Genomic DNA, 25,666 nt, shown 5'->3' with positions numbered 1-25,666 from the left:
GGGAATCAGCAAAGCTGAGCTCACAGGTGAAAGAGCGCTTCCTCTGGAGACTCTCGTAAGTCCACCTGCGCGCTCCAACCCAACATTCTGGAATCGTCTACTTGTGTATCAAATAGACTTCAATAATCAATCCAAACTCTCACAAGGGTGAGGAAGGAACCATGCAGAACTGCAGATGGGGCAAGGAAATGCCACGTGCAGAGGTCTCGGGGGCAGGGGACTTGCTTTGTTTGTGCAGCTGAAGGGCATGACCGCAGCCGCAGCCACCATGAGTAGGCTGGGGTAGGGAAGGCATGGAAGTGAGAGGAGACTGGAAGGGGAAGCTGGTGGCTGGCCATGTGGGCTCGTTAGAACTTTAACCTTCTCTGAGAACAGTAGGAGCGTGGTGGACTTGAGAAGGATGAGGTGACACACCAGTTTGAAAGCGGTTTAAGACTACTCTTTGACTGGGCAGTGGTGGCGCACGCCTTTAATCCCAGAACTGGGGAGGCAGAGGCAGGCGGATTTCTGAGTTCGAGGCCAGCCTGGTGTACAAAGTGAGTTCCAGGACAGCCAGGGCTATATAGAGAAACCTTGTCTCGAAAAACCAAAAACAAACAAAAAACAAAAAAACAAAAACGACTACTCTTTGGCGGATGTGCAGAGCAGGCTTTAAGAACAGATCCTGCACCGCAGCCCCTGGCTCAGCAGCATCAGCATCCGGTGGAACTCCAGGGAAAGCTGCGCTTGTGCACTCCTGCCATGAGGACGGCAGGATGAGGGGCGTCAGCCCTCTGCTTTAGTGTGCTTTCCAACAACTCTAATGAGAAGTCGGGACTGCAGATTCAACAGCTGACCACAGTGCAGGTCGGGACATTGCTGGCTCTGAGCCAGTTCAGGTGTGGCGGGTGACCATGGTGACCATGGGTACGACGTCCTTACCTCTTTTATTTTCTCCTTACAAATCTTGTACTGCTTCTTCTGACTTTCTAAGAAAGTTGTCAAGTCCTTCTTCTGCTGGGCCAGGATCTGCTGCTGGAACTTCTTCTCATCCGCTGCGGCTACCTTTGCCTGATGGGACGGCAGAGGGGGCCAAGGTCAGGCTGAGCTTTGCACAGGACTCAGCTAATGCCCAATAGTGTCACCCCACGTGAAAGACATTCTAAAGTTCTGTGGTTCTCCTGTGTCTCAAAAACACATTCCCAACGACAGGGTAAATGTGAAGGTGGATCACATATGCATGCCTTTGTCTCTGTGTGTGCACACACATGCACATGTGTGCAGGTGCAATGGGCACTAGAGGAGAATCTCAGGTGGTGTCCCTTGGGGCCACTCACCTTGCTATTCATTAATCCATCCATCTATCCATCTACCTACTCACACACATGTGTGTGAATGTGGTGGATACTCATGGTGGGGAACAGATGCTTGTGACTGTGTGTGGACACCCATGGAGGCCAGAGGACATGGGTACACTGGCTTCTGTCACTCTCTACCTTACTGGTTTGAGACATGCTCTCTGGCTGATTCTAGGCTGGTAAGCCCAGCAAGCCCCGTGATCATCTTGTCTCCATCTCCACAGCACTGGAGCTATAGGTGAGCACACAGCCATGTCCATGTAGGGCACTGGGGCCCAATCTCAGGCTGCTTGCACGGTCAGTCACCTTATTTATTGAGCCATTCCTCTTCCTGACCCCACCCCCACCCAATCACTTTGCTTTTGGAGACAAGGTCTCCCATTGGCCTGAGGTTCGCCACCATTGAGGCTAAGCTAGCGAGCCGGGGGTCCTGGTGTCTCTACCCTGGCTCCACCCACCTTTTCAGTGGTAGGATTATGGGTATGTGCCACTATGCTCGTCCCAGAATTCCCTTCTAATAGGAAACATTTAATAGTAATAAAGACAGTATCGTGATTCTAAAGTCATGGCTTTATCTTCTAGGTCCCTTTACTTTTCAGGGCACCATGATATAAGCCACGAAGACCTTAAACTTGGAAACCCCTGCTCCAGCATCTAAATCCCTTGAGATTACAGGTGCGTTCCAACCCACTTAGAGAGAGAAGGTTTTCCCAATGAGTTTATAGAGTCCGAGCTCGAAGCTCAGGTGAGCACGCAGGAGGCCCTGGCTCCATCCTCAGGACTACTAAAAAACTAACTGAAACAGCTACATCAGTTAAGGACACGGGTGCGGACTCCTCCCTCAGAAAGCCCAAATCACAGCCAGCTTACATCTTTGTGTCCAGTGGCTGGTGTGGCAGCTGCAGGCAGGGGTGGGCCTCACCAAAGGGACTGCTGGAAGAGAACTAGGGTGTGGTGGGCACAGGACAGACCACTGCGGAGGCAGCCGAAACCCCTGCTGTCTTGCCTTCCATGGTGATGTCAGATGGGACCCCAACCCAGCAACAGTGCTTTCTTGCTTCTCCCTCTCCCCGCTGACTGCCAAGAAATATGTGTGTGTGTGGGGGGGGGGCAGGAGCCCCTGTGGGCAGGCGCCTTCCACCCCGTCCACTGACCTCCTTTTCTATGGTAGCCACTTGCTTCTTGGCCAGCTTCTCCAGCTCGATGGACGAGTTGTTGGCGTGCGTCTCCACCTCCTTCTGGAGCTTGAGGCGGTGCTCATCCATCTCAGCCTTCAGCTTGTTCTCCAGGGCGATCAGCTGCTTCTGGTGCTGGCGCCGCATCCGCTTATATCCTGACATCTGTTCCCGCAGCTCGTTCTCCTGCTCATGCTCGTGGATCTGCCGTGTAACCTGAGGCGGGGCAGGGGGCAGGCAGGGGGGGATGCAGAGCTCTGGGTCACCGTGTGTGCGTGGACCAGAGGCTTCCCACAAAGCAAAGCAAAGGGCGCCCCGGGACACCGGCATCCTCGCCAGCCTGTGGCTTCCAAGCCTCCAGATGCTGCTGACCTGGAGCAGGGGGCACTGCCATCCTCAAAACCATCTCATTTTCTCAGCTCCTTTACACACTCATGAGGTAGGTCGTTCACGTCTTGTCAACTGTCATTCCTATATACCACCCCCCTCTCTGTTTCACACACACACACACACACACACACACACACACACACACATCTTCAAACTTTGTGAATGCCCCCAGGGTGCTGGGACTCCCTCCAGCTGAGAAGCTAAGTGTTTTTTAAAAGGATCACCCGAATAGGGAGAGAAACAGACAGACACATGGACACACAAAGTTTTTAAGCCCCGAGTTTTGCTTTGTCCCAATCCCCAAAAGAGCTGTCCACAAGTTACAATCATTTTTTTCCCCCTTAAAAAGGATGTGGCGTTTCTGAGTTTCACAGGGACTACTACTCCTTGGTTCGACACTTCTCCTTGGTTCGATTTCAATTCAATGTCCAGCAAGCCTGCTGCCCAGGGATCCTCCCGCCTGTCTCCTCTTTTGACTCTTCTGGGATTTCCCAGCCTCCTTCCCTAGCTTCTTGCCCTTCTCAGTCTCCCTGACGGAGCCACCGATTGCTTCCTTCTCCTTTTCTCTCTTGTAGAACAGCTCTTGGATGGGTTGGGATGTTAACTTTGCTTTTTGCTGTATGATATGGCCACTCCCCTGGAGAGTGAGCCCTGCCTCCTCTTCACCCCCAAAATAAGTTTTCTTGGAATGCTCTTACACCATCTTTCCTATGTGGGTCAACCTGGCATGGTTTGTGAGTCTGCTCTAGTCAGAAAGGTGTCCCTCCACTCTCTACTGGGTCCTTACGACAGAGCAGTGGGACAGAGCAGTGGTTCTCCACCATGGGTCACAAACCCCACAGGGGAGGCGCATCAGATATCCTGTATATCAGATATTTACATGACGATTCCTAACAGGAGCAAAATTACAGTTACGATGTAGTGGAATAATTTTATGGTTGGGGCCGCCACAAGGAACTGTGTGATAGGGTTGCAGCCTGAGGATGGCTGAGAACCACCGCTGTAGTGGGAGGGCCGTCCTGAGGCTGGCAGTCAGTCCTTTCTAGTGGAGCGAAGGCGTACTCTCACAGGTGGGCCTCACTCGGAAGGATGGTCCTCTCTACGACTGAGCAGGAGATATTTTAAGACCTACCAACAAAGGACAACATCACCTCAAAGCCCTCTAGTACTCTGAAAGAAATGAGCGATGTGTTTTGTCACCATGGTCTTGGGTAATTTTATTTATATTATGGGTACTGAAAGGAGATGAAGGGCTTGCAGTGCTAGCTCGCCTGCTTTGCAGGCTGGTCTCGAACCCTGCATCCTTGCTTTTGGGCATCCTACATCCTAGGATGGACAGGTATGTTCCACCATGCCTGCCTCTACATGGACTGGGTTTGCCCCACCATGCCTGCCTCTACGTGGACTGGGCTTGCGCTCTCCACTGCACCTGAGAGAGGTCCCCAGCCCAGTGCTGAGGTGAAATACTAGGCCCGTGCTCTACCACTGAGCTAAGTCCCCGACAATTTTTTTTTTATTGTTGTTGAGACAGGGTGTCCCCATGAAGCTCAGGGGACCTTGACCTTCATGGCAAGCCTCCTGCCTCCATCTCCCACGTGCCGGGATTGCAAGCTTGTCTCACTAGGGAGACAAGGAAGTGGTTTGAGTGATGTGTATAAGTTTCAGCTCCAGATGCTCATACCACAAAGACAACTTTAGGGAAAAAAAGAAAATAATTTCTGGTCAACAGAGACCATACAGTCCCTTTAGGGTTTGGATTTTTTCCCCCCACCACAAATATGACAGTATAGTGGCCGTTTCCAGATAGGTATGTTTGATCAAGATATTAACTTTTTATTCCAGTATTTCCCTGTGTGGGGGTGTGTGCGTGCGTGCGTGTGTGTGTGTGTGTGTGTGTGTGTGCAGCACACTCATCATGAGTGTGAGCGTGGAGGCCAGAGGTTGACAGTGAGTGCCTTCCTCAGTTGCTCTCCACCTTATGGCTTCAGCCTGGAGCTCTGGGTTCTGACCAGGCTGGCTCAGCAGCGAGCTCTGGGGATCTTCTGTCTCCACCCCCACAGTGCACCAGGCCGAGATCACAGGCACACGCTCCCGTGTCTGGCCTGCCTGCCTTCGCATGGGTGCTGGGATCTGAGCAGAGCAGCAGGCACTCTACCCCGAGTCACCGACTCAGCCCTCTGGAATTCCCTCTTTAATGAGATTCCCAGAGGGGAGCAGGGCTTGCTTTAATGCCATCATGATGGATCTGAACGCTGCACACGCTCAGGCCTACAGCTGATACGATGCTCTTAGGTGACTACCACGTGGCAGGAAGCCCAGAGATGGACCAGGAGGAGAACTGGGCATTTCCTGTAGTACCCAGGGGGTGCATCCCTGCAAACAGGGTGGTCCTCCTGCCTGTCTTAGCGCACCTGGCTCAAATGTGTGACAAAGGCAACTGACAGAGTCCAGCAAGCTCTCCTTGGATCTGGTTGACTTCCAGGAGGGCAGCTTTGCTTTCTAACACCTCTCACCCCCATGGTTAGGGGAGTCACCTTCTCAGACTCCAAATTAACCTTCCATTTGCCACCACCAAACTCTCTTGAGTTTTAGGTTGTCTTCCTGGGCACATACAGAGATTTTTTTTTTTTTTTTTTTTGGATACAGGGTTTTGGTCTATAGTTTGGGGTGGCTTCTGACTCCCATGTAAGCCACCGACATATCAGAAAGTTTTATCTTCCTGAGTTCAAAGGAGACAGATGAGCTAAAAACCAAAGTCAGAGCAGTGGGCTCACTGTGACATTTAACATGAAATATATTGAACGTTTGTTAGTTACATTATGAATTCTCATTTCACTTTCACACCATTTGTCCGAAGAATACACTGTCTGGTCCATTGAACTTCAAAGAACTAATACTTTCATATACTTTATAATTTAGCTCTTAAATTTCTGTCCACATGTGGGGGATGTATCTGTTCATGTGGGTGTGTGTGTGTTTGGGTGTGCACCTGCCTGCTCCAGTGTGGTGACCGGAGGGACAGGGGCTGGCACTGGGTGTCTCTCCTGGACCCTCTCTACCTTTATTTTTTGAGACAGAATCTCTCTGGGAACCAGAGCTCATCAAATCTGTTAGATTGGCTGGCCAAAGAGCTTCATGTATCTGCCTGTTGTTACCCCCAACCCCTATCCCATGCCACTGGACCTGGTGTTTTACATGGGTTCTGGGGAATCTGACTCAGATCCCCATGCATAACAAAGCAGAAACATTACTGACTGAGCCGCCTCTCCAGCCTTGAGACAGGCCGGCCCTGGCTGTGTTGTCTATGGTGGCCTGCGACTCACTAGGTGCCAGGCTGACAGGGGTTAGCGCACTTCTAGCGCACTTCTGGCCCTACCACTCTGGTTCGCTTCTCGCTGTAGCTTTGTTTTGAGATTGGACCTCACCATGAAGCCCTGGCTGGCCCAGGTTGGTCTAGAACCACACAGAGTGATAAGGCCACCTCTGCCTCCAGAGTGCTGGGGTTAAGGGTGTGCATTATCACACACTACCTAATTCTTATACAGAACCAAGGGCCTGCCGCTCTTGAACTGCTCTAGGGAATCCGTTATCAAGCAGAGAAAGTGATCACTCCTGTTATAAAGAATTACCCCTCCCCCCAAAAAGTCAGCAGTGGAGAGAACGGCGAGTCTGACCTACAGTGGATCAGATGTGAAGCTGTAAAGATGCTATAAGGGTGCATGGGCTATAGTTCTACAGGGGACATCTCAATGGGACCAAACATAAGCTGGCTGTGCCACAGTACCACACCAATTCTGTCCCAACTACACCTCTGACCTTGGGCAAAAAATTGACCTCTTGAAGTCTTTTGATGCCTCCCTTCCAGGAAAAGAGGGATGAGCCCAGTTTTCCTCAGGGTGGTGGATGGTGTCAAAGGGCTGAGGGGCCTTTAAGTCAAGGAACGGGAATGACCTGTTGGTCTCTGACCTTCTCCTGCCAGCCCTGGAGGAATGTCTCCCCATACCTGCTTCTGGTGCTACAGCTCTGGGTCTCAACAAGTGCACAGCAGCAGACGGGATCCACTTCATCTTTATTTTTGTGTTTTAGACAGAGTCTCACTATAGAACCTTGGCTGGCTGAGAACTCGCTATATAGAGCAGGATGGCCTGGAACTCAGAGATCCTCCTACCTCTGGTTGCTGGGATTAAAGGTGTGCACCACCAAGCATGGTAGAAGAGCACATTCAATAAAATTACCCATTGCTAGCTTGTGGGCTTTAAGGTGACATATATGTTTGGAACATGTATGTTTAGTCTGAACGAGGCCCTGGCTTCTATATTCATTACCACGCCCCATATGCTAAAAAAGGCTTAGGTCTGCATATTTCCCACTGTGTCTTGACCTCTAGTATGTGCTCAGTCACTGAGCTGTACTCCTAACACACATATGATTTCTGAGTCAGAATTACTGCCCATCTCACATACCTGGAATATATAGAGTATAGTAAATAAGCGCCAAAGAATGGGCCCTACCCAGGAGCACCTGAAGCACCTTTTAAAGGAGGTACGCAGTTGCACAACACTACCCTGTTTAATCCTGGGAAGACCTGGTTCTGAAACAAACCAGTTAACCTGCAGCAGCCCAGAACGCACGTGCCTACCCTGCGGCGAAAGCATGAAGGCCGAGAGGCAACCTGCTGAACTTGGGTTATCCAAGCTCATGGGCAGGATTAATCCTTTCTAGGCAGCAAAGCAGTGCACTTGGTGGGAGTGGTCACCTCGGAGCTAAGCATCAATAAACTGCCAGCAAGTGCCCAGAGTGAACACAGTGAGCCTTGCATTGGCTGCAGAGACCTGACCCAGCACCCTTCAGAGCAACCAAGGAAAGGTGTCTTAAGTTCTCCACTAACAGTCGTGGGCGGTGCTAGGCGATTTCTGCCCTATCTCTTCCCTCTGTCTCGTGCCCCCACTCCCCCCCCTTACAACCAGAATAACCGACATACACTTTTCTCAGTTTTTCAAAAGGGAGCTAGTATCTCACTACGTAGCCCAGGCTGGCCTTGAACTTGAGCTCTTCCTTACTCTGCTTCTTACGTGGGGGCATCGCAAGCATGCACTGCCACACCTAGCTAAAACACGCCCTTCCCAATCCAAATCCCATGTGGCAGTGGCTGCGGAGACCTCACTCACTCCACCATCTGATATGCGTTTACTGAGTGAGTGGCCACGTGGGTTGGGCATATTGATTGACAGCTAGGGGAAAGAAACTGGTATCGGCAACATGACCTGGGTGTGCCCCGTATGCATGGAGGTCAGAAGCCAAGGATCTGCCTGTTCCTACTCCTGACCCCATCCCCTCCCCAAGAACTGGGGCTTTAGATACACAGAGTCATAGCTAGCTATTCACATGGGTGCTGGGAAGCTGAACCCCACTAAGTCACCTCCCCAGCCCCAAGAGTTGCTGCATATCGATAGATAACACATCTTCTGGTGTAACTGGCCTGGAGGAGACACTCAACCAGTTGGCTCTGGGCTCTTGAGAGGTGACATGGAGGTGCTCCCTGGTGAGGCAGTAATGTTTTCAGATGCCTCGTGGTGAGCTCAACAATTAAGACTGTGCTTCAGAGATTCTACGCGCACATTCTACCCCCCAACCCCTTATGAGTTTTCCTCCTCACTCTGGTAAGGCCAAATAGGAGAATCTGCCCTAGACAGAACAACAGTGTCTCTCCCGTGTTTTTTCTGATGACCCCAACTGGTTTTCTTCTGCTCTTTCCCTAAGGCGTGGCCCAGTCACAATCATTTGTGAAGCCTTTTGGAGGCAGTGTATGAGCCATCTGGTCGACCCCGTGACCCACTGTTCTTTATGTCACCATCTACCATGGAAACTGCCAGAGATCTAGAACATCACATGTAAGAAGTGACATCAAACATCGAAAACAGCCAGAATTGTTCTCGTGGGCCAGTAGCGTGATGGAAACACGGAACCCAAGGACTCAGAAGGACAATCCTGGAAAATAATATCATCTGCTTTCCTCTCTGCAATAGGCCAACTCAGGTCGCACGTCCTCAAAGAAAGTAAGAGAAGGCAGACGCCATGATGTTCTCTTCCTTCTCCTAGGTCTACAGGAGGCTAATCAAAGATACTCATGGGAGGGTCTAATGGAGATGCTATATTCCAAAGTTCCTTCATGACCCGCTGTTCCTTTGTTCCACGTGCAATGGGGCAGCAATGTGTGGAATCCAGAATTCTCTGTTTTATTAAGGTGCCCCAGACAACCATGCCCCCCAACTGCAAGAGCCCATAGCTCATGGCCTTTGCACACCTCATTCAGAGACACAACATAAAGAGCTATACTGAGAGCAGACAGTGTCTTACTATGGCCTCTCTTAGGCTTGTGCGGAAAAGGTGGGTTTTTAAGACACATCAGAGAAGAGCTAACTGCTGGTGCTAGTTAGCAGGCCAAGTTGGAAACCATTCTTGTCATTTATTGGGCTCATAATGGAAAGGTGAGTTTGTGTGTTTCTTTCTTTCTGCTGATCACCTTAAGATCACTCTGGGACTTGTCAGCAGCTCTACCAGAAGGAAAACCACAGAGAAAGGGTACAGCCAACCAGCAACCCAATGGTTGACACATCAACCAATCAATCTATTCTTGCCATCAACTGTCAGTTTGGCCGGTGGCTTGACTGCCGCTGATTGGCTCCCCAGAGTCCCACGGCCTTGCACTTAATTTAATGCTATTTATGCCACCTTAGTCCTTTTCAATTGAAGTGGGACTCATTTTCTAAAATTACACACTTCTTCCTAACATTCTAGTGTCATGGCTTAGGCAGTCCTTGGGTCTGGTGTTCGAGACCATATAGAGGGGAAATCGATTGAAATACTTGATAATAGCCATACCAATAGTTAGACTGCCCCAAAGGGGACACAGGTACAGCCATCCAACACCATACCCCATTCTTTTCTAGGTTCATTAATTTTTCTCCCTCAAAAATTCCCAGATATTCAGGAGAGCTTCCAAGGATCCCATCAGAACTCCCAAGGCATCCCACCAGGAGAGGCTGCACCACAAGACAACTGGTTTCTCTGCCCAGAGTGCCAGCCGCCGCCCCACCCAAACCCAGGCTGCTAGGTTTCTAAGTCAGCGTTGGAGCAGAGGCCTTTTTTTGAAAATCGAAAAGTACACCAGAGGGAGGAATCTCCCGTCCCCTGCATGGGGGTGGGGCAGGGTCACTCTGAAGCTTGTAGGACTCAGAAGAGCTTCCGAAGGCTCTGCCCACAGCCTGAAGTGGCCTGGCAGGGGAGCGGCTTCTATTAGCCCCTGAGAGGAAGGCTGTGATGGCTGAAGCCCACGCTGAGCAGCCCTGGTGGGAGTTTTCCCAGGCCGGGCATGAGACTATTCTGGCATGGCTGTAGTAATGAAGGGAGGGAGGAGAGAGTCATGAATATATGATGTGGGAAGGAGGAGGGTGTGGCCTGAGGGAAGGCACAGAACCTGTCCCACAATGGGGGAACTGCTGGGGCTCAGGTCTGCCTCCTGCAGCGCCTGCTCTGGCTGCTGTGGCTCCCATGGCTTCTCCTCTCGCCTTCGAGAGCAGGTGGGGGTTAAAGGGACAAGCCCCACAGGAGCCCACGGTGAGTAGTCAGTTTTCCTGTCAGACGCGGTGGCACGGAGGACTGCTGACAGCCCCACCATGTTCTGTCGGACTCGCAGGCATGTTTTTTCAGACGCTTCCTGAGCATCAGCTACAGAGTGGACATTTTGAGATCTCCCATCACACGATGGGGGATTCCTTTCAGATGAAAAAAAATCGCCCATTAAAGAGGCTACAAGAAACTTCAACATAAAAGAACTCGGGAACGGGGTTCTTTATGAACGGAGTGCATTAAACTGTGAGATTTTTCCACATGGAATAGGCATGAGCAATAGATTGCTGCTCTCTTCTCCATTTTCTTTCTATTTGCTCTGTCAGAGACTATAATTCCTTCTAAATTTCACTGAAGCCTTTTTCATTTATTTATTTATTTATTCTTAAAAAAGGCTTGATGGGGTGGGGGTGGGGGTGGGGGTATAAAAGTAGAAATCAGGTTTGAAAAATAGGACAAGAAAAAACGATTATTTCTGGGTCGGCCTGGGATGATGTCATCATGGGTTCTGGATGTAACAGCAGTGTACAGTAACTCTTCCTGCTCATGTGACCTCTAACACTCATTTGGGCAAAACAGCTAATATCTCAATAATTTTCTGGCTGAGAAGTGAGATTTGGATGGAAAAGCTAAGAGAGAGTTCCGAATGCTGAGGATGAAATGGAGAGAGAGGGAGAGGGAGAGATAGAGAGTGTGTGTGTGTGTGTGTGTGTGTGTGTGTGTGTGAGCGCGCACGCGCACGCGTGGGGGGCCAAGGGGAGGAGGCGTGAAAACTAAGTCTTCCTGAGCACACCCCTTTTGCTACTACAAGGGCACCCGGCAATCACATTTGCAGTAGTAAAAAATGCCGAGGAATCGACAGCCCCTCTGCTCCCACAGCCGCTGCCGCTGGCCTCTTCTACAAAGCCTTTATGGCTATCGGGAAATTCTTCAGGGGTTAAATGGGGGAAACTGGGCACTACCACTGTTGCAATAAATAAATGAATGAACCAGAACGAACCGGTGGACTATCCCTGGGAAGCAAGTGTCTGATTTTTCTACAATTACAGATGGTAGCCGGCAACCATATAAATTTTTTTTTTAGATCCTACTTTACCTTTTGATGAGTGTGTGTATGTGTGTACATCATAGAGACACACATGCACCTATTTAAAAAGCAGCATAGTGCCCTGTACACACACACACACACACACACACACACATCCATACCTTGAAAATATTTTTAGCATTATATATTTCGATGAAAACACAGATCACTTTAAAAAAAAAACTGGTCATGCCAGCAACTCATCTCAAAGCCTTATATTCTGCATATACAGCATATACAACACACAATCACACATACACACAAAATTACACACACACACACACACAAAGGTTTTTTTTTCCCCCCTATGCCATAGACAATGCTAAATATCTAAGATCAGGTTGCTATGCCAACAGATTTTTTTTTTCCCCTAAAATGAATAAAATTATTTGGAGGGAGACAACATCCCTGGCTTCTTTTCCTCCCATGCATGAAGCTGAGGGAGGCTCAGGGAGGGCCGGAGGCTGCCAGACAGGGAGGAGGGGAAGGCAGGGAAGGTGGGTAGGGAGGACCGGCTTACCAAAGACGCGGATTTGATCGTGGCAAAGCGCTCTCGGTTCCGATAGTGGAGGGCCCGGCTCTGAACTGACTGGGTAGGCCGCGGCTCAGGCCTGGGATCGCCGTGGCCCGCCTCATCCCTTACGAATACATGATCCTGCAGAAATGGATGAAGAGAAGGAGAAAGTCCAGCTGCGCTCTTTCCTCGCCGGCTGCCTCTCTCTCACCCCTCTTTCTGAACAAGCACCGCTGTTTGAAATGCATAGTTCAGCTCTCTGCTAGTCCCCGCAGCTCCCACGGTATAAAACGAATAAGCGACACATTGCAGCCTTCAGTTAGGAGTGTCAGCTGATCGCTAGTAGGATGCCTTCTGACTCCCCGGCAGGCTTCTTCCCCCCTTTACCTCCGGAATTACATATATGCAAAAGCAAAGAGGAAGAGGAGAGAGACTGGCTCGGACGGACGCCTCAGAGCCGTCTGCTTAAAACGCGGTGACCAGACAATTCCTTTAAAAATGTCATGTCCATGTCTGGCGGGGAGGATGCTGGTGGCTTTTAACATAAAAGCGAGCCTCCGCCTCATTCCCTTGAAAGAGCTGCGTTGTCAATTGAATTGGATTTGTGAGCTGGTCGGTGGGGTCATCCTTCTTCTGGGGGGGGGTGGGGTGGGGGGATCAGGGGAAGCTTGTGGCGAGCCGCCTCTCTGTCTTGTGCTGGGAAGATTCGGCAGTCACTGAGGGATCCTGCTTTCCAGTCATGATCGTACACAGTTCTAGCACCTTCTCTCTACAGCTTCTGAAAGGATTTTTTTTTTTTTTTTTTTTTTTTTTTTAAGATTTAAAGAGACAGGCGTACAATTCCAAACCAAATGATACTTTGGCAAATGGTTCCTCAACTCAGTGTCGGTATGCCAGCAGACTGAGCAAGGCTGGGATTTAATGTCCTTGACTGATTTAATCGAGTCCTGTGCTTTCTTGATGGCCAAAGATGATTAATAACATTCTAACGCCCCGTGGGAAAAAAAATAACATGCCCTGGATGGATGATGATGCATGTTCCTTAAATGCAGCTGAGACGCCTTCTAAAGGAACGATGTTTTTAGAGGGCCATGCCCCCTCTGTACAGAATGAGATGGTCACTGTGTGTCGGCAGTGCCAACCCTTCAGAAAATTAACACAACGCCCCCGCCCCCACCCCCACCCCCACCAACACTCTGGCAATTTGTAGCTCAAAACCATGTTCAGTGGTGGGGGATTTTTAAATAGCACATGCTCAGATGGGGAAGGAGAAATCAATTTTTTATCCCCCAGGGTTTTAGGAGAAACCATTTGTTTGCATTTTCTCCAGGAGTACCTGAAAATTTAGAAAAAAACAAAAAACAAAACAAACAAACAAACAAAAAAACCAACATATAATTGCCCTTTCATTATAAAACAAGGGCCAAAGAGATTCAGAAAATACAAAATTATATCATTTATCTATTAATTAAAAAATAGCAAAATGTGTTGATTTTTTGAGGGAAATGAAACGTTATAACCAGGTTTTGATGTGAAAGCCGCCATCGGAGATTACATCCATCACAACGCTGTTTCCTTTTGTAAATCTAAGTGTTTTGATATGGAGGGAGGTGTGTCTTCACACCTGTGTCTAGACTTTCCATTTCTATATTGAAGTTCAAAGAATGAAAAAGATCTTTATATTTTAAAATCACATTTGCGTGTGTGTGTGTGTGTGTGCGCGCGCGCGCGCGCGCACTCGCGCACGCTCTCACACATGTGGAGGTCAGAAGACAACTTTAGCATCTGCACCATGTGGGTTTCAGGGATCAACTCTGGCTTGGTGGCAGGCCCCCTTTCCCCAGGAGCCATCTTGCAGGCCTGAGAGCTCTGTAATAAACTTGTTGTAGGTTTTGTGCCATCAGATTCAGGGGATGGCTTACAGCTGTGCTGGCTGGTGAGCTGGCTACTAGCCAACTCTGGCTATTTTAACTTAAACAAATTAAAATGAAATAAAATGGAACATCTGATTCCTGAGTCATTGCGACTACGAGCTATCTTCCATGGTGGCCGGGGGTGGGTGACATAGGCAGGGAGTATTGCTGCCACTGCACAAGCTGGGACCAGACACTGCTAGGGGTAAACATGCATTTCTTGGGCCAGAAAGATGGGCTACCTGGAAAAGCACACGGTGGGTGCCGTGGCACGTGTGTGGCCCTCCATCACGTATGCATGCGCGATAATAATGAAGAAATGAAAAGCGATGCAATTCTCAAGCTGGGCAAGACTGTAACCATCCCCCTAAACACACGCCTGCACTCTGAAGCACTAAGGATGTCGGAGAGGTTGCAAGTTCGAGATTGCTGTGGGTCTCATAGTGAGAGCCTGTCTCTCCCTCTCCCGATAATTTTAAACAACAACAACAACAACAACAAAAACCCTTTAGCATATTTATTTTGAAAAATGCTTAAAGGATCATTTAAAAGTTTTCTGCATTACTTCTCAGGAAATCTGACCTTGTGGCACAGGGAAAGGAGCTTAGCACATGACTGGGACCCTGCGGCGGGCATCCGGTCCTCGCTGGGCCTTCCTCTGATTGTCAGGTGTTTACCAATTAATTACTACTACCACGTCTAAAATCGGACTCACTTACATGACAGGTTCAGAAAGGCATGGGACTTTTAAATGCCAGCATCGTAAGAGAGACACAAGGTCTGGGGCTCTGAGTCACAATTTTGGTGACTCCCTCCGAGTCACCAAAGAGGCTCACTGAGAGGAACCTGGGACAGGTGGCATCAGCAGTAACATTTCAAGTGGTGGTGATTTCATTTGTAGAGGCAGCCAGGGGCACCAAAAGCCACAGTGCTCACACCACAAAGCAAAACAGAAGCCATACATGCACGTCCTATGAAATAGAACCTAGAACCTTGGCTGTGGTGACGTACACCTACAGTCCTAACTCTCAGGAGGCTGAGGCAGCAGGGTAGTTTGGGGCCAGCCTGGGCTATACAGTAAGCTTCTGCCTCAAAAGACAACAAAATTCAAACTGAGCAAGAAAACTTATGAATATTTTAAGTTTAGGGCCCTGATCATCAAATTAAAAGCCGCTGATGTTACCTATGCGTTTATATGCAAGGAAACTGGAATACATTCAGAAAGCCAAACTCTGACGTCATCTTCATTTTGTCTACACATTAAATAACTCACTAAGGTATTCATTAAGAATGCTGCACACAAGTCCTGCATTGATGGTGTAGATCTTTAGTCCCAGCACTTGGGAGGCAGAGGCAGGCAGATCTCTTAGTTTGAGGCCAGGCTGGTCTACAGAGTGAGTTCTAGGGCAGCCAGGGATACACAGAGAAAACCTGTCTTGAAAGAAAGAAAGAAAGAAAGAAAGAAAGAAAGAGAGAGAGAGAGAGAGAGAGAGAGAGAGAGAGAGAGAGAGAGAGAGAGAAAGAAAGAAAGAGAAAGAAAGAGAGAAAGAAAGGGAGGAAGGAAGAAAGGAAGAAAGAGAAAAGAAGGAAAAACAACCAAACAACCAATGGTGCACACCTGAGTGTGAGCCCTGACTCAGGGGGAAAAAAGCTAAGATAGGACTTTAGCACTTAGTTCAAAGACAGGCCCTAATTTTAACTTAAATACAACAGTTAAATCAATAATGTAAGTCTTTCTTTTACCCTTTTTTCTTTTTAAAATTGACATTTATTTATCAATGTATGTGTGTATGCATACATGCTATGGCACATGTGTGAGGTCACAAGTGTGTGTGCATGTGTGTCTGTGTGCGTGTGAATGAGTGCACAGGCCCGTGTGTGCACACTTGCTACGGCACATGTGTGAGGTCAGAGGACAACTTCAGGAGACAGCTGTCTCTTCCTATAGTGTGACCTCGGGCCATCAGGCGTGGCCATGAGTGCCCGTATGCACTGACCCATCGATGGCCCCACTGGTTTCTTTTCAAAGGAGAAATCTTACATTAGGCAGAGTCACACCAGGTCATCATCACTGTTCTAGTACAAGGGGGTGGGGCACTAAGGTGGAGCTGTGTGTCAGTCAAATCGAAGATACACCCATTTCTGGAGCAGCAGGGAAGGAAGGCTGCTTGGTTTATATTTTGTTTGGTTTTACTGTCTCATTTGGAGACAAGGTCTTGCTGTTGTAGCCTAGCTGGCCTGGAACTCACAGAGCTCCACCTATCTCTGCTGCATGCCTGTGATTAAAGGTGAGGCCACCATATCTGGTTTACTTGTATTTTGTCTTTTTTGGGGCAACCGTTCGCTTTAACACTACCTGATACTTCCAGACCCAAGAAATATATTTGTAGGGGCTGGAGAGATGGCTCAGCGGTTAAGAGCACTGAACTCAGGTCCTTCGGAAGGACCTGAGTTCAAATCCCAGCAACCACAAGGTGGCTCACAACCATCCGTAATGAGATTGGATGCCCTCTTCTGTGTGCCTGAAGACTGCTACAGTGTACTTACATATAATAAATAAATTAATTAAAAAAGAAAAAGAAAAAGAAAAAAAACGCCGGGCATGGTGGCGCACACCTTTATTCCAACACTCGGGAGGCAGAGGCAGGTGGATTTCTGAGTTCAAGGCCAGCATGGTAAACAGCCAATCTCACTGCACAAAAACGGGCTTTAGTTCCCCAATCAACTAGATGGACAACTTAAAAATAAGGGGCAAGTGGCTGTAGGCCTGAACCGAAACACAAGCTGTGTCACCTGCATCAGTCAGTGTTTCTTCAAGTCACAGGTCCTTAGGGCTCAACCACTGTAACGTGGTAGGTACTGCACAATGTCTGAGTCAGCCGGGCATGATTTAATAGCAGCCAGGGAGATGATCAGTTAACACAGGTAGAGTCAACGCCTGTTACTCATCCAGGAGGACTTGGGGGCTGACATGAAGAGCTACCATCGCTCTGCATCCCAGCAAGAACAAGTACATGTCCTGGTGGTACCAGGACAGCCAGAGCTATACAGAGAAACCCTGTCTTGAACCCCCCCCAAATATATATATTCTTCTAATCTGAGGGGCTATTTCTGTTGTATTTTACAGTGGGCATACACTGTAGATGTGGGTAGAATCCAGCTACTGCCTGCTCAGTGCCTCCGATAGCGTATGCAGTATGTTTTGTTTTTCCTTAAATTGTATTGTTTGTTCAAAATAATGTGTTTGAAGCAAGGATCTTGCACGCAGCCCAGGCTGGCTTGAATCTGTGGTCCTCCTGCCTCAGCATGCCGAGTGCGAGTGCTAGGATTCCAGGCAGGGGATGCCATGGCTTGCTAAGGAAGGCACGGTATTTTTATACAGTAGAGTGAGATCTGTCACACGTAAGGCACAAATTTATGTCCTGGCCTGGGCCATCATGTGTGTGCATGTGTATGCACACATGGCAGCACACATGAAGGCCAGACAGTGCCACCTTCCTCCATTGTCTCCAACACTGTTTTTTAAGGCAGGGTCTCTTATTGAACATGGAGCTTTGACAGGCTGTCCAGCAAACCCCTGCAACTGTCCTGGCTCTGCCATCTCTGCTGGCTGTGTGTTAGGGATGGAGCCCGGGGGCCTTGTGCGTGCTGGGTAAACACCCTGAACAACATCCATACCCAAAAGGAGAGACACTACTTTTACTCAGACTGCAGCTCCATCCAAGACCGAAATGCCATGTGGTCATGTGTTCTGAACTCACAAGATCTTGGCTGCAACCTTGGTCTCTCTCCCTCTGGACTGACATGGGGGCTGGGTTCACATCTGTCTGCTCACCTCGCTTTCTGCCCGAGATGGAGGGATTTGAAAAACCCATCTCCCTGGCTCTTGGCCTGAGGTGTGGCACTTAGTAGGCACTTGGGAGGCGATGGCTCAATAAACTCGGGAGGAGAGGTCTGAGGAGATTATGAGAAGAGCACACCTTTGCCTTGAGTTATTAAAGAATTCATATTCGTGTTGCATCAACGCTACTCTGTTCTACAAGCAAGCCACGAAGCAGCGGCACTTGTGGCACACCCCACGGGGTGACCCAAACAAGCTTGGCTCTGGCTGGAGCCGGGTACAGATACCCTCACTGCCTCTCTGTGGACACACGGCCAATGAGCTCGTTGTCCCTCCCTTGCTCACTTCAGAATGATCACTCTTGTTTTGTCTCGTTTGGTTCCGAGACAGCTGTGTGCAGCTCTGGCTGGCCTGGAACTTGATATGTAAACCAGGCTGGCTTCAAACTCAGACCTGCTGGACTCAGCCTCCCCAGTGCTGGGGTTGAAGCTGTGCAAATCACTCTTGGCTTCACTGCATCCTTATTAAAGGACTCCTGCAGTGGGCATCCCGAGGTCGCAGAAGCGAACCACAAAGTTAGGGAGGGAGATGTCACAGAGCCGTGGCTGAAGTGGCTGTGGTAGGTCCCTGCCCCTGATCTGCACTATCTTTTGTTCATTTGCTCTCTGCTAAACATGAGTGGAAGCAGCAAAGACCTGACCCTCTGTGCAGCAGAAGTACACAGGCCACAGCATCAAGATGCACCGAGGACACCCAAGCTCCTCAAGGGTTTCTCTGGGGAGAGCTGTTCTTTAGTTTTCAGAGGAGCCAACAGGGCTGGTGAGATGGGTCAGCAGGAAAAGGTGCTTGCTGCTAAGCCTGATGACCCAAGTTCTATCCCTGGGACCCACATGGTGGATGGAGAGGACAGATAGAAAGCTGACCTTTGACCTCCACATATATGCTTTTGTGTGTAATGCACGTGCACACAGACACATAGACACAGACACAGACAGACAGACACATACACATACTAAATGTCCTAGAAGGGAGTTCACACTCATGACCTGCACACACCACACACACACAAATTTAAGTTCAGGTTCTGCATGGGACACCAAGGGACAGAGTATAGTAGTGACACGTGTGTAAGACTGTCATAATGAAATCCATCACTTTGTATGATAAAAAAGTAATTAAGGAAGCCTAAGGGCAGGGTACACTAAATTACCCGACGTGACCTAAGTATTCTCTTGCTCAGTAAACACTTTTCAAGCTTTCAGCTTTTTGAGTGATCGACTGCTTTATGGATAGTATTGCAGTTCAAAGTTTTAATGGTCTGTGGTAACCGTGGGAGTCATTTGCACGTGTGCAAATACACACTCGTGCATAGAGAATGAAATGGACACGTAGGCATTTTTAAGTTTGACGAGAGGGTCATCTTGCGAGGCGGTAGGTGGGTTGTGTTGTGGCCTGCTGGCCACAGTCAGGTGTGCTGTAGTGCGGGGATCTGTTTCCTGCCTGTGAGTGGAGCACCGTGGGCTGTGTGTGCTGGATTATCAGGGTCCACTCTGCTCACACTTTGGTGTCGAGCATGCTGGTGCCACCTTCCGTGTCAGCAGGCAAACTCTGTTCAGTTAACTCTTCCAAGCCTTCAGGGCAATATCGAAGATTATCTAACACTCGGATGCCCGTTTCCCAGACCTCAACTACTGTTGCCAATCTGTCACTCACTTGCTACTCAGTCTGTAGTTAGTGACTGGCAGTGTTGTACCTAAAACCCCTCCAGGGAATGGGGAATCTTACATTCTACTCATGGGATATTAAAATCATATGTGGATATGATTTACAGATTAAATAAAAAACTTTGTTTATGTGTATGTGTGTGTGCTGGGGACTGAATGTAGGACCTCACCCATGCAAGGCATGCATCCACGACCGAGCTGCATCCTACTCTCCCTGTCTTATTCTTTTTCCAGTTTTTATGTATGCTTGTTTGCATGAGTTTGTGCGTACCCTGTGGTGGTCAAGTTGCCTGGAGCTGTTGTCACCAAAGGTTGTGAGTTGTCACGTGGGTGCTGGAGCTAAACCCAGTCCTCTGCAAGTTCAGTCAGTTCCCCTGGGAGAGTGCCCAGGCCACTGGCACTCTCAGGGCCCTTGTTTACTTTTTGAGGCGAGGTCCCCCCTGTGGAGCTAGGCAGGACTTGATCCTGTGACCCTGGGATGCTGGGATGGCAGAGGGATAATGAGCTTCTGCTGCCAAACCTGCTTCATGATATAACTGTACAGAGGGACAGACAAACCTGCTCCATGATATAACTGTACAGAGGGACAAACCTGCTCTATGATATAACTGTACAGAGGGACAAACCTGCTCCATGATATAACTGTACAGAGGGACAGACAAACCTGCTCCATGATATAACTGTACAGAGGGACAAACCTGCTCCATGATATAACTGTACAGAGGGACAAACCTGCTCCATGATATAACTGTACAGAGTGACAGACACTAAAAAGGAAACCACCACTGGGACAACGAGACAAAGGTTAGGAGAAAAGTTGTTTAGTGGCTTTTCTGAGACTGTGGACATAACCCGGGCAACCTGGGGGACTGTCATGCAGAGCCACGCCCTCCACTTCTTTGTCTTTGTGGTTTTACATGGGAGCTGAGCCCAGTGGGAACAAGTGCTCCTGCTGCACACCCTGTGGCTCGTATTCAATGACTCAAGCGGGAAGACGCCTCTAGATGTAGCTATTTCTGCCTGGCTTCAACAACTCTGAGGAGACAGAGACACCTGTGGAGTTGGCTACGGCGTCCAGAGAGCCTGTGCCTCAGGTCAACTTCTTCTGAGCTACTTACTCATCCTTTTCCGTCTCGTAGGGCATTATCCCAGGGGAACATCAAACAGGAAAACCAAAAACCCATGGACTGGAGAGTGGTTAAGAGCAATTACAGTGGCCTGGAGAGATGGGTCGGCAGTTAAGGGCACTGACTGCTCTTCCAGAGGACTTGGGTTCAAATCCCAGTTCACAACGGTCTGCAACGCCAAGATCTGATGCTGTCACACACACACACACACACACACACACACACACACACACACACAAAGTAGGCAGGTAAAACACCAATACACAAAAACCAAAAGTAAATACAAAAAAAAGAGCACCTATTGTTTTTGCAGAGGACCTGGGTTTGGTTCAGTTCACAGCCACCTGTAACTCTGGCTCCAGGGGCCCTGATGGCCTCTCTGTCTCCTCTGAGGACTCCTTAATGCATGTGCTACATTCATCCAGCCTCACACACATACACATAAATAATAATAAACACGCAGACACAAAATGAAAATCCTGCGCTGTCTCTTCCAGCAGAAGGTTCAGTCTTTTCTAAAGCTTTCCCTGGTTCTCCAGTCACAGGGCCCCAACAGGAGATGGGAAGGAAACAGGTTTGCCAGCACCCGAGAATACAAAGTCTTCTGTTTCATTTTCTGCATTTGTATTTTCTGCCTCTCCTCCCCGATGTGTACACATGTGCCACAGTGTGTAAGGTCAGAAGACAACACGGGAGGCTTGGGTCTCTCCTATCCTGGGGACTGAACTCGGGCCCAATAGGTTTGCCAATAAACACCTTTATCCACTGAGCCATTTTCCTGACCCCCAAGCTTTCTGTTCTATACTTTAAATACATGACCATTTGCCTGTAATCCGGAGGCCCCTGGCACTGTGCCGAGTGGCTTTTTATATCTGCCTCCCATTACCCGTTTTCTTAAATTTCCTGACCCTCAGACCCTGATATCTTTGAAGTCTGATGTGCATCCATGTTCAGGCTCCAACCTCCAACCTCCTGCCTCAGGGCCTTGGCACTTGTTGCCCTTGGATTCACCCCTACCTCTCATCTGAAGCTACGAGGCTTCCATTTACCTGTGAAATTTCATCTGAGATGTCACAAGTAAACCTTCCATTATTCCCTGGTAAGAATACTACACATAAATCGCTCAGATACTTAAAAAGAAAGAAAGAAAATGCCAAGGGGGGGGTAGGGCACTTCAGAGATGGCTCAGAGGTTAACAGCACTTGCTGCTTTGCAGAGGACCTGGGTTCAGTTCCCAGCACCTGCAATCACTGGCAATTCCTTTTCTATGAGGACCAGACGCCATCTTCTGACCTTCATGGGCACTGCACACATATAGTACATATAGACAATATGCAGACAAACACTCATGCACATGAAATACACACACACACACACACACACACACACACACACACACACACACACACACACACATTTTTCCCTGCTGGTTAGGTTTGTGTCACCATGACACAAGCCCGGGTCATCTGGGAAGAGGAAAGTTCAATGGACAAACTGCCTCCATCAGACTGGCCTGTGGGCAAGTCTGTGGCGCGGTTTTGAGTTAGGGCCCAGCCCACTGGGCTGCACCATTCCAGGGCAGATGGTCCTGGGTGCTATAAGAAAGCAGGCTGAGCAAGCCAGGAGGAGAAGACCAGCTCCCACCTGCAGGTTCCTCCCTTGCCTTCCTGAGCCTCAGATTGCTGGAAGATGGAATTAACCCTTTCCTCCCCAGGCTGCTGTCGGTCACAGTGTTTCTGTCACAGCGCCAGAGAGCAAATCGGACAAGTGCCCTGGCTCTGCCCCATTCATTCCAAAGCTGAAGTCATTAACGAGCTGGCTTAGCAACTAAGGAAGCTTGCTTGCCGCCACGTCTGATGACCTCTGAATCCCTGGAACCCACATGGTAAAGGGCAACTCTGCATGCTTTCCTCTGACCTCCATATGTGTGCGTGTAAACCCTCCACACCAGACAGACAGAGAGACAGACAGACAGATAGACCAACAAACCTGCAAGTGTAGTTAGCTGGCAGAGTGCTTGCTTTAGAAGATTCATAACAATAAATTCTAGAAACCACAGGGAATGAAAGCCACCCGTAAAACAGACAGCACGTGGGACTGTAGCACCTGCCCCCAGGGCTCGGGGTTGAACCTGGGGACCTGCCCATGGCAGGCATGGATGCTACCACTGAACTCCATCTCAGTCCTCATCCATTGCTGCTGCTTTTGGCTCCTTATTTTCAGACAGGATCTTGGTAAGCTGCTTATCTTGAACTTACTGCGTAGCCCTGGCAAGCCTTGGACTTGCCATCCTCCTGCCTCAGCCTCTTGAGAACTGCCAGGCCTGGGTCTATTCTTCGGACCGGTCACAACCTGTGAAGCTCTGCCGGCCTGAGGTGTGAATGTCACTGCTTACAGAGGACGGAACAGCGTCTTTCCATGATGTAGGGATTGCTTCTTTCTCCTCTTTTCTTCTTGTCCCTTTTGTTTTGTTGTGGTTGTTGTTGTTTTGGTTTTGAAGACAGGCTTTCTCTGTGTAGCCCTGGCTGTCCTGGAACTCAATCTGAAGACCAGGCTGGCCTCGAACTCAGAAATCCTCCTTTCCCTGCCTCCTGAGTGCTGGGACTAAAGATGTGTGCCACCACCATCCAGCTTTCTTTTCTTTCTTTTCTTTCCCCCCCAATATTGTATTAATTTATGTGTCTGAGTGATTTGTCTGTCTGGTGTCTGAGGAGGCCACTGGTCTGGAGTTATAGATGTTTGTGAGCCACCAAGAGGGGGCTGGGAATTGAACCTGGGTTAAGAACAATTGCTCTTAACCTCTGAGCTACCTCTCCAGCCCCCAGGATGGCCTACTACTCCTGAAGTAACAGAAGGCAGCCTTGAACTTACGGCAGTCTCCTACCTCAGCCTTCCAGGGGCTGGGATTCTAGACACTGTGCCACCTTGCCCCGCTGGGACCCCTTGACCATTCTGCTTGACGGTGCCAGCAACTGGAGAGGGTGTGACCAGCCAATTCATCACAGGAAGTCCCCTTGATGCTCTTTCTAGCCTATGTTCCGGCTGTCACTCAGAAACCCAGCCTCCTGAAAGTGACTAGTCCCGAGCAGCCTTTGCCTTGAGCACCCAAGCCTGGCTCGTGAGCGACCCGCCGTGCTTACCTTCTTGTGTACCGTGGAGGCGCTGGAGTTGATTGTGCCTTCATCCTCCTGCATCATGACGAGCTCAGAGCTGCTCTCATCCATGACCTCCTGCATGCTGTTCACACTGCTGCTCCGGCTGCCCGTGCTCACTGACGTGCTGGGGATGGAGTGGATGCTGCCCAGACTGTCCACCTCTCGATTCAGGTTGCTTCCTTGCTCGCCGTCCTGTAAGGGACAGGCACTGGGGGTTACAAAGCGAAACACCCCAGAGATCAAGTGCTGCCCCACTGATGGGCCCACTGTGCTCCAGGTGAGGCTGGCTGGCCAGTGAGCTCCAGGAATCCTCCTGTCTCTGCTTCCCCTGAGCTAGGATTACAAACAGGCACCATGACTCCTGTCTTTTTCTCTTTTTCTTTCTTTTCTTTCTTTCTTTCTTTTTTTTTTTTTTTTTTTTTTTTGATGGGCTCTGGGGATGGAACCTATGTCCCTGTGCTTGCACAGCACAGAGCTTAGCAGTTCCTCACAGGTCTCTCATGGAGGCTCTCTGGGGGACACTACCTCCACCACAAATCTTACTCACTTCTATCCTCCCCCAAGGCAGCTCTGGATATGCTACCATCCCCGGGCTCCCCTGCCACACACAACCATGACACTATGGGGCTGTTCCCAGTAAGTGTCATGAGTCCAGGCTCCTTAGGAATGCCAGGGTCCCCCAGAGGGACACTGCTGTCCACCAGCCTTGTGGTCTCGACAGTACCCACAGCTGCCACCTCAGACTGAGTGGAGCAGGTCACTCACTCTCCTGCAGGTCATCAGTGAGTAACTTCATATGAGCCAGGGATGCAAACTCACGTCCAAGGTAGGTAATTAAATTCTGCCTCTCTTAAGCAAGTCTGTCACGCCTACATCTGCGATTGATCTCATTAAGAAATCTGTTAAGTAGTACTAGTATGCGTTGCTATCGGCCCAAAGACCAACAGTGGGCTGGAGTGAAGCTGTGAATCTATCAGCCTCCCATCCCACAGTATCTTCCCCACCAGATTAAATAATGTCACAGAGTCGACGTAGTTGCACATAAACCCTATTTTCAAACCCTTTTATACACAAATGGACCCAGTAAGCTGAGAATACAACAATCATTCAGTAATAGGAAGTGGGGACGAGACAGCACTTTTACTTTGGAAGATGGGGTCTCAGTGTGTAGCCAGGGCTGTCCTAAACTCCCTCCGTAGACCAGGCTGGGCTGGCCTTGAATGCACAGAGGTCACCCTGCTTCTGCCTCCTGAGTGCTGGGGTTAAAGACGAGTGCTTCCACACCCACTATCAACACTCTATTTTAGTGCGTCTGCTTTCTCAATTAAAGGGAAATCAAATGTCTATACCAACCAAGAGATTTTTTATTAGTCTAATTCCTATTTTTGAATTTTATTATTGATAAAATACTTTTTTTTTTTTTTTTTGGTTTTTCGAGACAGGGTTTCTGGAACTCACTTTGTAGACCAGGCTGGCCTCGAACTCAGAAATCTGCCTGCCTCTGCCTCCCAAGTGCTGGGATTAAAGGCGTGTGTCACCACGCCCGGCTCTTTTGTATCATTAGAGTTGAAAAATAACATCACTCTCTCTCCCTCACTATTTAGTCCTTTTCCTAAGATTTATCTTGTATGTGTATCTTTGTGCATATGTAAATGTGTGTGTGCATGTGTGTCTATGTGTGTCTATGTGGATATGTGTATGTATGTGTATGTGTGTGTATGTGAATATGTATATGTGTGTATATGAATGTGTGTGTATATGTATGTGTATGTAT

General features: G+C 49.1%; 1 protein-coding gene across 5 annotated transcripts in view; it reads right to left on the bottom strand.

Moving 5' to 3' along the window:
* Taok3 (TAO kinase 3) overlaps positions 1–25,666 on the bottom strand; it is a 154,454-nt gene that overhangs the window by 21,103 nt on the left and 107,685 nt on the right. For all 5 annotated transcript variants that reach the window (XM_029477637.2, XM_029477639.2, XM_021163499.2 and 2 more), the window contains 4 exons: positions 23,878–24,084; positions 12,139–12,273; positions 2,492–2,728; positions 922–1,050 (listed from right to left, as the gene is read on the bottom strand). In XM_029477637.2, the coding sequence (XP_029333497.1) occupies positions 922–1,050; positions 2,492–2,728; positions 12,139–12,273; positions 23,878–24,084 (708 nt within the window). The remainder of the gene's footprint in view (positions 1–921; positions 1,051–2,491; positions 2,729–12,138; positions 12,274–23,877; positions 24,085–25,666) is intronic.

The sequence above is a fragment of the Mus caroli genome, unplaced genomic scaffold (assembly GCF_978045245.1).
Source record: "Mus caroli unplaced genomic scaffold, Mus_caroli_1 scaffold_4, whole genome shotgun sequence".
NCBI classification, from domain to species: Eukaryota; Metazoa; Chordata; class Mammalia; order Rodentia; family Muridae; genus Mus; species Mus caroli.
The sequence above is the reverse complement of the archived record's forward strand: the minus strand, read 5'-3'. Positions and strand labels throughout refer to the sequence as shown.